The following is a 14,305-nucleotide window of genomic DNA, read 5'->3' as shown; positions in this document are numbered from 1 at the left end:
GAGACAAACATACATACACTTTCATTTTTATGTTTGAAAGTAGCAGATCTTTTGAATATGTATGTTTTCTAGTCTGCTGAATGTTATTCTGAATCAATGAAGTTCTTCCTTTTAACAGCAGTGTTCCTGAAGAGTAAAGATTATTCTATGTTTGATGTGAAGTCTAAAAGTTTTATTGAATCAATGTTATGTCATGACTCACCCAAACTAAATGTGTATGTATAAGTCACAATTATTCATATGCCTGGCCTCAGTCATATTACTGACAAAAGGTGTGGGAGTGTTTGCATGTGAGAGAGAAAAAAATAAAGGATAGCCATTTCTCCTCATCATCTGACTATCCTGTGCTGTATTGTCCTGGGCACTTTCCTTCTAGTCTACCTCTTATTTCAGGACTGTGCTAGAAAATGAAGCTGGGATCATGAAGAGTATTCTCTTCACTTTTCTCCTATTAAAGGTGTGTGATCCATTAAGACAGAGGATACTGAAAGTGAATAAGACATGACTATAGAAATGGTGCTAGTGAGAATGAATTACATTCTTCAGTCACACAGTATATTTTTGTGGTGATGGATGATGAGTTGTACCTGAGATGTGCTGGGTAGAATTTGTTCTGCAGTTCTGGCCCCAATCCATTAGAAAAGGAGAGTTCAGAAATTGCAACATTGGGCACTGGGAATGGAACAATACTAATAACACAGGATATAGAAGCACCTTAATAATGATAATAATAATGATAATACAAACACCAAGAAGAATAGACCAGATTATATGGCCTATATGGTTTCTAAGGTGTCATAAAAGTGCACCGAATGTGGAAACAAAGAACCACAAGTTTTAATGCAGAAGAGCAAGTATGATTTAGTAGACATTGTAAAACCTTGTGAGGGAAAACTGATGACTGGAATAGAAGGAATAGACTTATTCAGAAAGAAATAGGCTAGTTAAAAGTGGGGGGAATTGAATTGAATTTATTGAATTTATATACCGCCCTTTCCCGAAGGACTCAGGGCGGTTTACAGGGTATAATTTTTAAAACATTAATACAAAAATTAAGACCAATTTAAAAAAGATTAAACTAAGTCCCTGCAACATGTAAAACCCCAGTTAAAACCCAATTAAAACTCAGCCTGAGCCGGAAAGCTCAAAGAGCCAGGTCTTCAGGTCTCGGCGGAATGATCGAAGGTCGGGGGCAGTCCTAAGCTCCACAGGCAGCTGGTTCCAGAGGGCAGGCACCCCCACAGAGAAGGCCCTCCCCCTGGGTGTTATCTGCCGGCATTCTTTGACCGGCGGTACCCTGAGAAGACCCTCCCTGTGGGAGCGCACTGGACGAAGGGAGCTTGATGCCGGCAGCAGGTGTTCCCTCAAATATCCTGGACCCAAGCCATATAGGGCTTTATAGGTCATCACCAGCACCTTGAATCTCACCCGGAAGGCAACTGGAAGAAGAGCATTTTGTGGTGGTGGGGGAGAGCACACATCTAGAAAGCCAGAAATATGAAGGTGAAGATTTGGTCAGTGAGTTTAAAAAAAACCATTGATATTATGAGGATATTCATGTCAGGCAGATCCAGATTTTAGAACTTTTTAGAGAGGAGCAATATAATAATGATGGCAGATGTCAGCTACTCCCTTTGAAAAGCCAACTTGACTAAAAATGCAACTCCCATTTCTTCTGTGGTCTTATTATTTCATTTTCCAAAACGTTGATAAGGTGATGGATTGCCTGGCCTAGATCTGATCCTAAACTATAAGAAAGAACTGGTGGGAGAAATAAAAGCTGCTTTATTTTGGAATTCTGTGACTTAGCTTGCACAGTTTGTCTCATTTCTCCTGCACATTGTTTTAGTGCCGTAGTGAAAATTATGGTGTTGTGTAGCAAATCAGGTAAATAACTAGAATTGTGGTTAGAGTTAAGACTAGAAATTAGCTTTTTAACTAAGCAGGCATGGTTGTTAAATGCTTTACTTTTTTCTTTTTTTAGATACCTTTATATTTTGAAATAGAAGAATGTAATACTCATGAGAAGGGTGTGATAAATGGAAAATCTGTTTTGTTTCAATCCTGAAATAACATATGGTGACTTAGAAATTTGCCCAAATTGAAACCAGGAACATTTTGGTTGTTTTGGCCAGGATAAATTCCAGAGGAGTCACACAGGGCAATTTAGGGCAAGGCTGGAATGCCTCATCTCTCCTTCACGTGGCCTGTGTACTGAACTGCCCACAGATTTTCCCAGTGCCTTTCCCCCCTCTATCTAGCCTTAACTATCACTACCCTTTAAGTATTGTATAGCAATAGGAAGAGGGGCAGGAAGTCTGGTTGTATTTGTTATGTTTGAATGGAAGGTCAGTGGCCTGCTCATCACCCCAGTGTTTCTGGTGATTTCCTTTCCCCACTACCATTAGCATGCCACTGTCCTTGAATTCTAGTGTAGCATATCCACCTGCCCTACTTGCCATTTCTTATCTCCTCCATGCTTTCGTTTACCTATTTCCCCTTAGCCTAGCTTTTCCCCTTCTCTTCCCATCCTACTTCTGCCTAAAACATGTGTTTCAATTCTAGGCCCAGGCAAAATATCTCTAATCAAAATGATTTTTTTTAAAAGAAAAAAGGAAGGAGATCTCTCGGTTCAATAAAGAAATATTAGAGCTTTGTAAAGCATTAAAAGGGAGCACTTCACAATGTGCTGAAGCATAAGGAAAACATCTCTTAAAGCCCGCATGTCAAACTCGCGATGTCACGTGAGGTATCACAACTTTTTCCCCATTGCCGGCAATGGGGTGGGCACAGTTTCAGAGTGACACATCCAGACCGCAGGCCAGCAGTTTGACATGCCTGTCTTTAAAGTATTAAAGCAGCCGTGTTCTCTACAAGTCTTGGGATTGCTGACTAGATAGCTTTCCTAATTGTCTGCATGGATGTGTCTGCCCAGCCACTTCATTTACCTGCAGGTGGCAATCCCACCTGCATTGTCATTCTGACAAACGTTTGACAAACAAGTACACCAGAGGTTTAATACTTTAAATAATGCTTTCATACTTAAAAGAAGGAAGTTTCCTTTGTACTGTTAATAAAATAACTCTTCTGCCAGCTTTATTATACAAATAGTCGTATACTTTTATGTTGAAAATATTTTGATCTTTCTGCTTCCATTTTTGCCTTTTGAGGTCTTCACACTTTTTCTTGAAAAGTTGTTCAACTTCGGTCTTGAAATTTGAGCAAAGTGAATACTTTCCCTAGAAATAGTTGATATAGTGTTCTTTCATATTAACAGATTGTCTTATACATGAATAAAAAGAGCAACCTTTATTTCTTTGAATAGGGAAATCTTTCTTAAGAAATCGTTTGTTCAGGGGCCTTGATGCCTGGCCACCATCCTTTTGTGTGAGTATTTTATCTTTTTTTTAAAATGAAGAAATTTAGTTCTGTTCTAAGAGTTTTAAATAGATGGCTTTCTGGGAAGAAGGTACATATAGTATTGGCAAACTTGTAAGTAAGAAATATATAAGCTTTTTATATAATAATCTGCTTGTTGCATTTCTTGTATTAATAATATAGATTGCTGTAAAATATTTTAAAATATGAATTGGTGTTAGCGTTCATTTGTACTGTATATGGCTTTAAATAACTATGAATGGCTAATTCATATTTATGGTAATTTTGACTAATTTTCTGCAGTAAGTAAGGAAATTTGTACTGTGAAAACTGAATAGAGAACATATAAAACTTGATTATCACTTTAAAATATGTGATCAGCGTTTACATGTTGATGACCCTTCACGTGATGAGAGGCAAGACTAATAACTTAAATAACTGAGCTTAAACAAACACCACAGAAATGGGATAGGAATAAGCATTGTTCCTCTCTCCCTTTTCCTTGCTGGCAGATGGTCAACAGGGACACTTTTAGATCTCCCTGTTAGGACCGATCAAATTTCTGAATTAATCTCATTTATGTTAGAACTCTGTGGGGCTCTTTGTAGCTTTCTATAGTATACATTTCTGTGAGATGGTACTACATATTTAGATAATATATTTATTACAAGAGGTAAACAACCTGCTACTATTCATATTCATTGCTTGGGTACTCTTGCAGAATTTAGAGCTGTATTACTTATTTTCACTGACCTATCTACAGTGACTTAAATATATTCCCTGTATAATTACAGTAATTTAAATCTTAAAAGAATGTAAAGTCAGATTTATTTTCCTTTTATGTGGACTATTTTGAATTGCAGTAAAGAATTCCAAGGATGCTTTTCCACGAGGCAACTGGACTTTCTTGTTTTTCTTTGAAGACATTTCGCTTCTCATCCAAGAAGCTTCTTCAGCTCTGACTGGATGGGGTGGAATGGAAAGATTTATACTCCTGCAGAAAACTGTTCATTTGCACTTTTTTAGTGAGTTGTTAAAGCTGCCTGGAGATTTATCTGTGTCTTCAAGGTCACCTGAGTACTGCAGATGGTTATGGAGCCTTCTTGGAACTGTTGAAAGGACTGTGTTGTAGACTGGAGATAGATGATGTTGGATCCCTCCCCCTCTGTTGAGAGAGGGCTTTTCGGTTTTGACATAGATGGCCTCTTTGACTCTTCTTTCAAGCTAGCGGTCCTCTCTGTCCAAAATGTGGACTTACAGCTTTAACAACCCGCTAAAAGAATGCAAATGAACAGCTGTCTGCAGGAGTATAAATCTTTCCATTCCCCACCATCCAGTCAGAGCTGAATAAGCTACTTGGATGAGAAGCAAAACATCTTCAAAAAAAAGCAAGAAAATCCAGTTGCCTCCTGAAAAAGCATCTTTGGGATAACTATGACCTGGATGACTGAGAATCTCCATAGACATTTAGCAGTAAAGAACTGTTACTGTTCATCAGTTATATAATCAATCACATCATTTTTAATAGCAACAGGTTTAATAGCCATATATCTGACAGTGCTTTCTACGTTTTGAATGACATTTAATATAATGTAAAATGTAACCAATTCTATAATCTCTGCATTAATATTCATTTTCCAAAATATTTTGTATAATACTTCTCCATTAATAGGATCTGTGAATGGCATTTATAATCTGCTTTATCACAAAAAAGATAATACTAAAAACTTGTTTGCTCAATAGGACATCACTCTCTCTCTCTTAAACCTTCATGAATGCCTCATATTAGCTCTGGTAGTTCCTTCAATTTTCGAGAACAGACTGGAGTATTGAGGAGAGAATTGTTTCCAGATGGAATGATACCCATTCATGACTATGAGAATAGAATTACTGATAAAATCCACCTTTAAAAAATGATCTTTCAAATTAAAACTCTCCGTTAGAACAACTTATAAACGCAGCTATTGAGCAGCTGTTTACAGATTTTATGTGTTTCAATGTTTGCCTATTTTAATCATGTATATATTTCTTTTTTATTTATAGACTCGAAAACCTCGCAGATTTGATGGTGAACTTCCTGATATTTCATTATCTGATTTGCAGTTTCTTCAATCCTTTTGTCCTTCAGAAGTACAGCCATTACTCAGGTAAGGTATTATTTTAATTAGCTGAAATAAAGAACAACTGCAGTAGATAGCCATTAAGAAATACAATTGCAGATAATAATAGGGAAAAACAAGTTTTTCCCCCTCCCTTTCTGGTTCATGAATATGCTGCTAACCAAAAAGATACAGATTTCAGCACTCTCTATAAATGTTAAAACACTATTTATATAACATATTTATAATCATATTAAAATGTCTGAATATCAGATTTGTGAATTGGGACTAATTTCAAAAGAGAAAGAAATCCATGTCAGAAATTCTGAACAATAAATATAAGAGAGAAACATTACTGTGTTCTTGTTCTGTTATTTACGTAGATTTATATTCTACAACATTTGCATGTAGGTTAAATATTTCATCAAAAGTCTTTTCAAGTGCACAGCCACAGTAAATTTAATTAAATACACACACACACACACACACACACACACACACACACACACACAAGAAATATGTTTAAATTAACATTTAAAGAATACCACGTCTTTTGGACTAAGTTCAGATTCTTTTCTGATTAAACTTACCAAAAGGTGTTTTCAAAGTATAAATAGAGAAATAGGATAGTTTGTTTGCTGAAGTTCTCCATTATTTTATCATACAATCTCTTATATGGCCTGGTTTAGCTAAGCTTGGAATTCAGGATTTAACAGTGGCATCAAAATGAATGGTAGAGTCAAATAAGAAATGATATCCTTAAATTAATTATTATTATTATTATTATTATTATTATTATTATTATTATTATTATTATTATTATTATTATTATTATTATTATTATTTATTTATTTTATTTATTTAGTTACATTTATATACCGCCCTATTCCCTGAGGACTCAGGGCGGTTTACAGGAAATTAAAAAATCCACCATACAAAAGTTAAAAAACCAAATTAAAAAATATTAAATTGACCCTGTATACTTAAAACCCCAATTAAAATTTCTCCTCAGCCTGGGCCCGAGAGCTCAAAGAGCCAGGTGTTCAGGCCCCGGCGGAATGATCGGAGGTCGGGGGCAGTCCTCAGCTCCACCGGCAGCTGGTTCCAGAGGGCAGGCGCTCCCACTGAGAAGGCCCTATCCCTGGGTGTCACCCGCCGGCAATCTCTCACCGGCGGCACCCTGAGCAGACCCTCCCTGTGGGAGCGCACTGGGCGAAGGGCGTTTGATGCCGGCAGCAGGTGTTCCCTCAAATAGCCCGGACCCAGGCCATGTAGGGCTTTATAGGTAATAACCAGCACCTTGAATTTCACCCGGAGGGCAACCGGAAGCCAATGCAGCTCGCGGAGTAGAGGTGTTACATGGGAGTATCGGGAGACCCCCATTACAACTCGCGCGGCCGCATTCTGCACCAGTTGAAGCCTCCGAGTGGTCTTCAAGGGCAGCCCCATGTAGAGAGCGTTACAGTAGTCCAGACGGGAGGTAACAAGCGCATGAGTAACTGTGCGTAGGGCGTCTCGGTCCAGATAGGGACGCAACTGGCGCACCAGGCAAACCTGTGCAAAAGCCCCCCTGGTCACGGCTCCTATGTGGTCTTCAAAATTGAGCCGTGAGTCCAGGAGGACGCCCAGGTTGCGAGCCCTATCAAATAATAATCATTATTATTATTATTATTATTTAATTTGTATACCACCCTTCTCCCGAAGGATTCAGGGCGGTGAACAGGGCAATAAATACTAAAATACAAAGATACAAAAATTAAGAAAAGATTAAACATAATGCCCTATACCAGGGGTCGGCAACCTAAAAAAGAAAAAGAGCCACTGGGAACCGGTTCCATCACAAATTAAAAAAAGAGGGAGCCGCGTGCGTGTGTCCATGCACGCGCATGCGCAAAAAGTTTTTTGCGCATGCGCAGACGCACGCGGCTGCCATTTTTTTAAAAATGAGATGGAACCGGTTCCCGGTTGCCCGACGGCGACGGCCCGTCTGCAAAGCTGCCGCTTTCGGCAGCTTTGCAGACGGGCCGTGGCAGCTTCCTCAAAGAGCGGCGCCCCTGCCCATTCCGAGAGGTGCGCGCGCACCTCTCCGAACGACCGGAGGTGCGCGCGTACCTCCGCGCGAATGGGCAGCGGTGCCGCTTGTTGGGAAAGCTGCCACGGCCCGTTTGCAGAGCTGCCGCTTTCGGCAGCCTGCAAACGGGCCGCGGCAGCTTTCCCAATGAGCGGCGCCGCTACCCGTTCGCGCGGAGGTCCACGCGCACCTCTCCAAAGGTTTGGGGAGGTGCGCGCGCACCTCCGCTCGTTCGGAGAGGTGCGCGCGCACCTCTCGGAATGGGCAGCGGCGCCGCTTGTTGGGAAAGCTGCCACGGCCCGTTTGCAGAGCTGCCGCTTTCGGCAGCCTGCAAACGGGCCGCGGCAGCTTTCCCAACGAGCGGCGCCGCTACCCGTTCGCGCGGAGGTCCACGCGCACCTCTCCAAAGGTTTGGGGAGGTGCGCGCGCACCTCCGCTCGTTCGGAGAGGTGCGCGCGCACCTCTCGGAATGGGCAGCGGCGCCGCTTGTTGGGAAAGCTGCCACGGCCCGTTTGCAGAGCTGCCGCTTTCGGCAGCCTGCAAACGGGCCGCGGCAGCTTTCCCAATGAGCGGCGCCGCTGCCCGTTTCCGCGGAGGTCCGCGCGCACCTCTCCAAAGGTTTGGGGAGGTGCGCGCGCACCTGCGCCCATTCGGAGAGGTGCGCGCGCACCTCTCCAAACGGGCGGTGCCACTCTCCATTTGGAGAGGTGCGCGCGCACCACTGCCCGTTCGAAGAGGTGCGCGCGCACCGGGCGGCTGGGAGCCGCAGGAGATGGCTCAAAGAGCCGCATGCGGCTCCGGAGCCGCGGGTTGCCGACCCGTGCCCTATACAATACAACAATAAATTACAATACATTAAAAACAATAATAAAACCCAAACCCATCAGACCAGGCCGGCTTGTTCAAACAAATAGGTCTTTAGATCACGTCGGAAGGAGCGGAGGTCCTTTGTAATAAACAATTGTAATAAACAAGGCAGAGGCCTTGCAATTAATTGTTCTGCAATATGATTGTAATATAATTTATTATTTGATAAGTATAATCAATTTAAATTCTGTTGTATTTTTAAGGGTACCCATACTTTGTGATTTTGAACCTCTCCACCAGCATGTACTTGCTTTACATAACCTTGTCAAAGCAGCACAGAGTTTGGATGAAATGTCCCAGACCATTACGGATTTGCTGAATGAACAAAAGGTATAAGTGAGTGATATATGTGATTTTGTGAAACAGCAAAACATCAGACCTTTGAGGTATTTAATTCTACAATAAAATCATTAAAGTTTGAATTAAATCCATTGCATTGTTCAAAGGATACTCTCTAGCCCCTATTTGTTATCCCCGCTCCCTTTATTGTTTCTATAAATAACTCAAAGCAGGAAATCTACCTAATATTCCTTCCTCCTATTATTTCCTCCAAAACAACTACTGTGTATGGTGAGTTGGGCTGAGAAAAAGCAACTGGCCTGAAGTCACTCAGCCCACTTTCATGCTGGGATTAGACAGGATTAGAAGTCACAGCCACTGGCTTCTGAATTCTTGACTGGCAAGTCCTGAAAAAAAAAGATGTGGAAAATCAGGCTCAGGAGTCCATGTAAGCTCAGCACCACTCTTGATGGCTTGGGAATGTCCCTCTATAGATGTCCTGTGTTCATTCCATAGAGCCATGGAGAGGCAGATAGTCCTTGATATAAAGCCATTGGTTTAACAGTGGTACAAAGTTACAGCTGCCTCAGAAAAAGTGATTTATGACCTGTCCTCAAAGTTGTGAACATTGCACCACCCTTGCAGTCACATGGTCACAGTTAAGGACTCGACAACAGGCACACATTTACTATTGGTCGCAGTTTCTTGCAGTCATGTGATTGCAATTTGCAGCCTTTCCAGCCAGTTTCTGACAAGGAACATCAAGTGGGGAAGCCAAAGTCATTTAATAGTAATTTGTTTAATGACCACAGTAGAAATGAGCATAAAGTCTGTTTGGGAATGTTGGTCTCTCCTGAACAGTTCTATATTGGAATATGTAATGCGGTATAGAATTAACCAATGGAAGAAAATAATATGACTAGCACTCACTTGCACACTACTGCTCCGTATAATGAAAATACAAATTTCAAAAGGCCCTTTTAAAAATGGTGTTGATAATTAATATTTCTTCCATTCAGAATTCAGAAGGAAAATGAGTGATCAGAATGCTCTAGATTATTCAAGTAATACCTCGTGGGAAATCCTTAAATTGATTACATCTTTTTTTGAGATTATGTGGCTGCTCTAAAAGCTCTTCCACAATTATTTATGGGGTTTTGAGTTCTATTTGTTCCAACAGAAGAAAAAATAAAGGGTTGGAACAAACCACAGTTAATACAACACAATTCCCTTTGTAATGTGTGGTACTTAAATTATACACTTGCGGCCTTTCCGATGTTGTTGACTGCACTTCCCATTATTGTTTGCATGCTAAACTTGATGTACATTGGAATTTAGTAAGATCTGGATGTCATATTGACATCCCAGTTTAACTTTTTTTTTTTAATCCCATTTATATCCTGCCCTTCTCCGAAGACTCAGGGCGGCTTACAATTTAAAAAGCACAAATCAATGTGCTTAGCAATAGCCTTCATTCTATGTATTGCCTGCTTATTAGGGCTTTCAAGGCCCCCCAAGCGGCATTTTTACAAAGTCAGCTTATTGCCCCCAACAATCTGGGTCCTCATTTTACCTACCTCGGAAGGATGGAAGGCTGAGTCAACCTTGAGCCTGGTGGGACTCGAACCTGCACTAATTGCAGGCAGCTGGTGTTACTTAAGGAGGCATTAGCCCACTGCTCCACCAAGGCTCTTGTTAGAAGAACAGTTTCCAGAACAATTTTATTACATTACTTAAAGTGATGTGTTTGTATACTAGTAGATTCATGTGTACCTGCGTTAATGTATATAAATGTAAGATTTTCAGGATAATGAGATTCCTTGGAAAAGTTTGCCTCAGCAGTCTTAAACTCTTTCAGGGATTCTTGTATTTCTGTTTCTGTTTTTAAGAAGAAGAGTCTTTCCTGGTCATTTCTGTAATTGTGAATTGGAAAGTATTAGATCATCCTCTCGTTTTTATTCCAAACTGGATTTTTTAACTACAAATTTAGAAAAGCACAGCAGCCTAGGATTTTATTAGAACTGGTATATGGATAGATGTAATTAATTAGTTTTATTTATTTATTTGTTCAATTTCTATAGCCACCCATCTCAAGCAATGATTGGGAAGCTTATAGTTCAAAAACTATAATTAAAACAATAAATGCATTTTAAAACAATACAAAAAATTGGGGGGGAAATCCAATAGATAAATATATACAGCAACCAAGATACTTGACCAGTTAATAATAGAGCCAGGAAACAGGGCTCTCGATGCATTTAGTACCCCAGGATTGGGAATATACTCAGGCTAACAGTTTTACGGGTATAATACTTGAATTTGAAAATACATGCTCAGGTGTATTTATATTTAGCTTTTCCATGTGTTATGTTTTATGCCACATAGATATGTATATCCATACTTTCATTGTATGGTATTGTAATGTGCATTCTGTGCCGCATTAAAATAAAAGGAAATACTGTGTCTGAACTGATTTTTTTTCCTTCTATGTTGTCAATTTATTATATAATCAGTCCAAATAATTAAATTATCTCTTATTTGTTTATTGGGCTCTTCTATTAAACATAGTTGATACAGTAACATTTAGTTTGTACTTATAAAAGATTTCACTGATAATTTATACACTTTCACTTAATAAAATTGTTATCTGATGCAATATAACTATTATACCTTGCTTTAAAAAAGTCTTTTTTATAATAAGTGTACTTTATTTTATAAATTCTGACTTATGATATGTTGCCAAATAAGCATTTTCTAGCATACACTTAGATTTCCTCTTTTTTTCTCACAAAAGCTGCTCCTGCTGTTCAGTAGCTGCTTTTAAACTGTTACGAGCTTTTAGGCATGGCCACTTCTCTAAAAGATACAAAAGGCTTCATCAACCCTATAGCATGTGTGGGACTTAGTGTATTTGACTACTGGGAATTGTTATGAAAGAATATTATTTTAACTCCTACTTACTTTTTTTCCTTATAGGCTTCCAACAGTCAAGCCTCGCCACAATCTATCACTACACCAAGAATGGAAAATACAATAGGAACAACAATTGCTACCTCTCCTAAAACTCCATCACCTCTCAATCTTCAGGGTCCTCTTTGCCCTTCTGTGTGTCCTCCAGCTCCTTTTGAAGAATTGTCTCCAGACAGTATTGATGCTCACACATTTGATTTTGAAACAATTGCCCACCCAAACATGGAGCAAACTGTTAAACAAGGATCTTTAGATTTGGACTCATTGGCCGAAAGTCCAGAATCCGATTTTATGTCTGCAGTGAATGAGTTTATAATAGAAGAAAATCCGTCATCTCCAAATGTGATAAGTGACCCTCAAAGTCCAGAAATGATGGTAGAGTCCCTCTATTCCTCAGTTATCAATGCAATAGATAGTAGGAGGATGCAAGACACAAATATATGTATAAAAGATGGAGTTTTAGAAAATCCTGCTCTAAATGTTTACATGGACAAATGCAGAGATGTTGCCCAAGAATCTCAGTTAAATTTAATGAATATCAAAGAAGACCTTTACCACTTTAGAACATTTGTAAAAAAAGAACAGTTTAACTTTTCTTCTTCTTTAAAATGTACTTCAGTAGAAATAAGGAATATGATAGAGAAAGTCAAATTGTCTCTTGAAAAATCTTTAAAGGAGAAACATCAAAAAGAACTACAGTCTCTAAAAACTGAATATGAAAGTAAAATAAATATTTTAGTTGAAGATAGTGAAGAAAACAAAAAAAAGATTGCTAAATTAAATTGTGACTTAAAAGAACTTGAAGAAATTTTACATGACAAAGATAATGAATTTGAAATAGTAAAGAATGAAAAGGAAGCAGTTGTGTTCTTACAAAATGAAAAAGATCAGAAATTGATTGAAGTGGAATGCCAAATGAAGAAGCTGTATCATGAAATTAAGGAACTGACAGAGTCACGTGAAAGAGTATTAGAAAGTTTGAAAAAACTAAATGTTGAAAATGAGGGGAAATTGCAACTTCTGAAAGCAGAATGTCAAACTATGGAGCAAGATCACCTAAAGGAATTGGAATCTAATCTACATGTCAGACATATGCAAGAATTTGAAGAATTAATAGCTAAACACAATGATTGTTTAGAGAAGTTAAAAAAAGAACATCAACACCAACTTGAAAAAATGCAGGTATCTCATGCTGCTGATGTCTATGAAAAAGAACAACAGATTGAGGAATTAAAGATTAAGGTTTCTGAATTATCTGACTGGAGATGTAAGCTCGAAGTTGAACTTGCACTGAAAGAAGCAGAAGCAGATGAAATGAAAGTACTTATCGAAGCAAACAAAACTCAACAGCAAAGTAATCTCAGAACCCTTGTTGACAAAGAAACTGAAATGCTAAGAAAAGAGACTGATAAATTAAGGCATATAATTCAAGTTAGTAATGATGAATATCAGGTAGGTCTAGCTGATCTGAGGACTTTAATAACAATTGAAAAAGATCACTGCATTTCAGAATTAATTGACAGGCATGAAGGAGAAGCAAATTTGCTTAGAATAGAATTGGATAAAACAACCTCCTTGCATCAGAAAGCACTGGAAGCAGGAAAAAACCTAGAAGAACAAATTAAAGAATTGCAAGCTAAGCTGGAATTAGAAATGAATGCTGTACAGAGACAAAAAGAAGAGCTTTTAGCTTTGTGTGAACAGCAGAAGAAATATGAAGACACCATTGAGAAACTCGTAGAAGAAAAGAAACTATTAATAACTACCCATGAGCAAGACAGGAAAGAGATGGTACAGAAACTCAGTTGTGAAAAAGAAGATGCAGTACAAAATGCTCTTAAAGAATTTGAATTACAGAAGGATGCTGTTGAAAAAGAACTTTTGGCAAAAATCCAGCAACTTGAGATGCAAGTTAATCAGAGGTATTGTATGAATTAGGGTATCTTCTAATATTTTTAATAATAATGACAACAACAACCCTAAATATATTTTGCATGAGTTGACAGAATATAACATTACAGGAGGAGCTCTTCAGTCAGTTTGATTGTTTATTTGCTCAACCAGCCATATATTTTTCCCTCAGATATCATCAGTCTATCTCCTATGCTAACATACAAATCAATTTTTATTTCAATTATTTCATGAGTTATATTGAGGAAGTGATTTATTAGTTATTTTCTCTTTAAGTTTTAATACTGAATAACGTGTTATTTCAAACCATCCCATGAGAGGGCCGCATATTGCTTTGGATTTACACTGCATTGTCATAGTGAATCAAGGACATTGGAATTTTTAGAAATGGTAGCACATTAAAATTTTCTCCCATGTTAAAAAGTTGTCATCACAGGAACGATATTTAAAATCTTTCCTTTTGATGTGAAAAGCTATTTCATAGAAGAGGTATCTTTCAAACAAATGATTTTCTTATATGTAGATTTAACTACTCGTGCATATTATTTGCTTATTTTTTCCCCCAGAAATGTTAAGGTCAGATTTATTTTGTGGGTCAAACTTAAATAGATTAGCGTAAACTAGCATAAGCTTTGGTAAAATTGTACTATCTACTTGAAAATGAACAAAATTGTACAGTAGGACATAATTCAGTACTTGCTATTTTCTAAACAGTTATTTAATCTACATA

At 38.5% G+C, this 14,305-nt stretch overlaps 1 protein-coding gene across 6 annotated transcripts in view; it reads left to right on the top strand.

The window, feature by feature from the left end:
- RB1CC1 (RB1 inducible coiled-coil 1) overlaps window positions 1–14,305 on the top strand; it is a 55,468-nt gene that overhangs the window by 25,249 nt on the left and 15,914 nt on the right. For all 6 annotated transcript variants that reach the window (XR_014026056.1, XM_081324862.1, XM_081324861.1 and 3 more), the window contains exons 12-15: window positions 3,326–3,387; window positions 5,422–5,525; window positions 8,619–8,745; window positions 11,671–13,586. Coding sequence is in view for 5 of the 6 variants with exons in the window: in XM_081324862.1 (XP_081180988.1) it covers window positions 3,326–3,387; window positions 5,422–5,525; window positions 8,619–8,745; window positions 11,671–13,586 (2,209 nt within the window). In the remaining variant the exon portion in view is untranslated. The remainder of the gene's footprint in view (window positions 1–3,325; window positions 3,388–5,421; window positions 5,526–8,618; window positions 8,746–11,670; window positions 13,587–14,305) is intronic.

Source organism: Vipera berus (genome assembly GCF_964194415.1).
Source record: "Vipera berus genome assembly, chromosome: 3".
NCBI classification, from domain to species: Eukaryota; Metazoa; Chordata; class Lepidosauria; order Squamata; family Viperidae; genus Vipera; species Vipera berus.
Note: the sequence above shows the minus strand (reverse complement) of the source record. Positions and strands in the feature narration are given on the sequence as shown.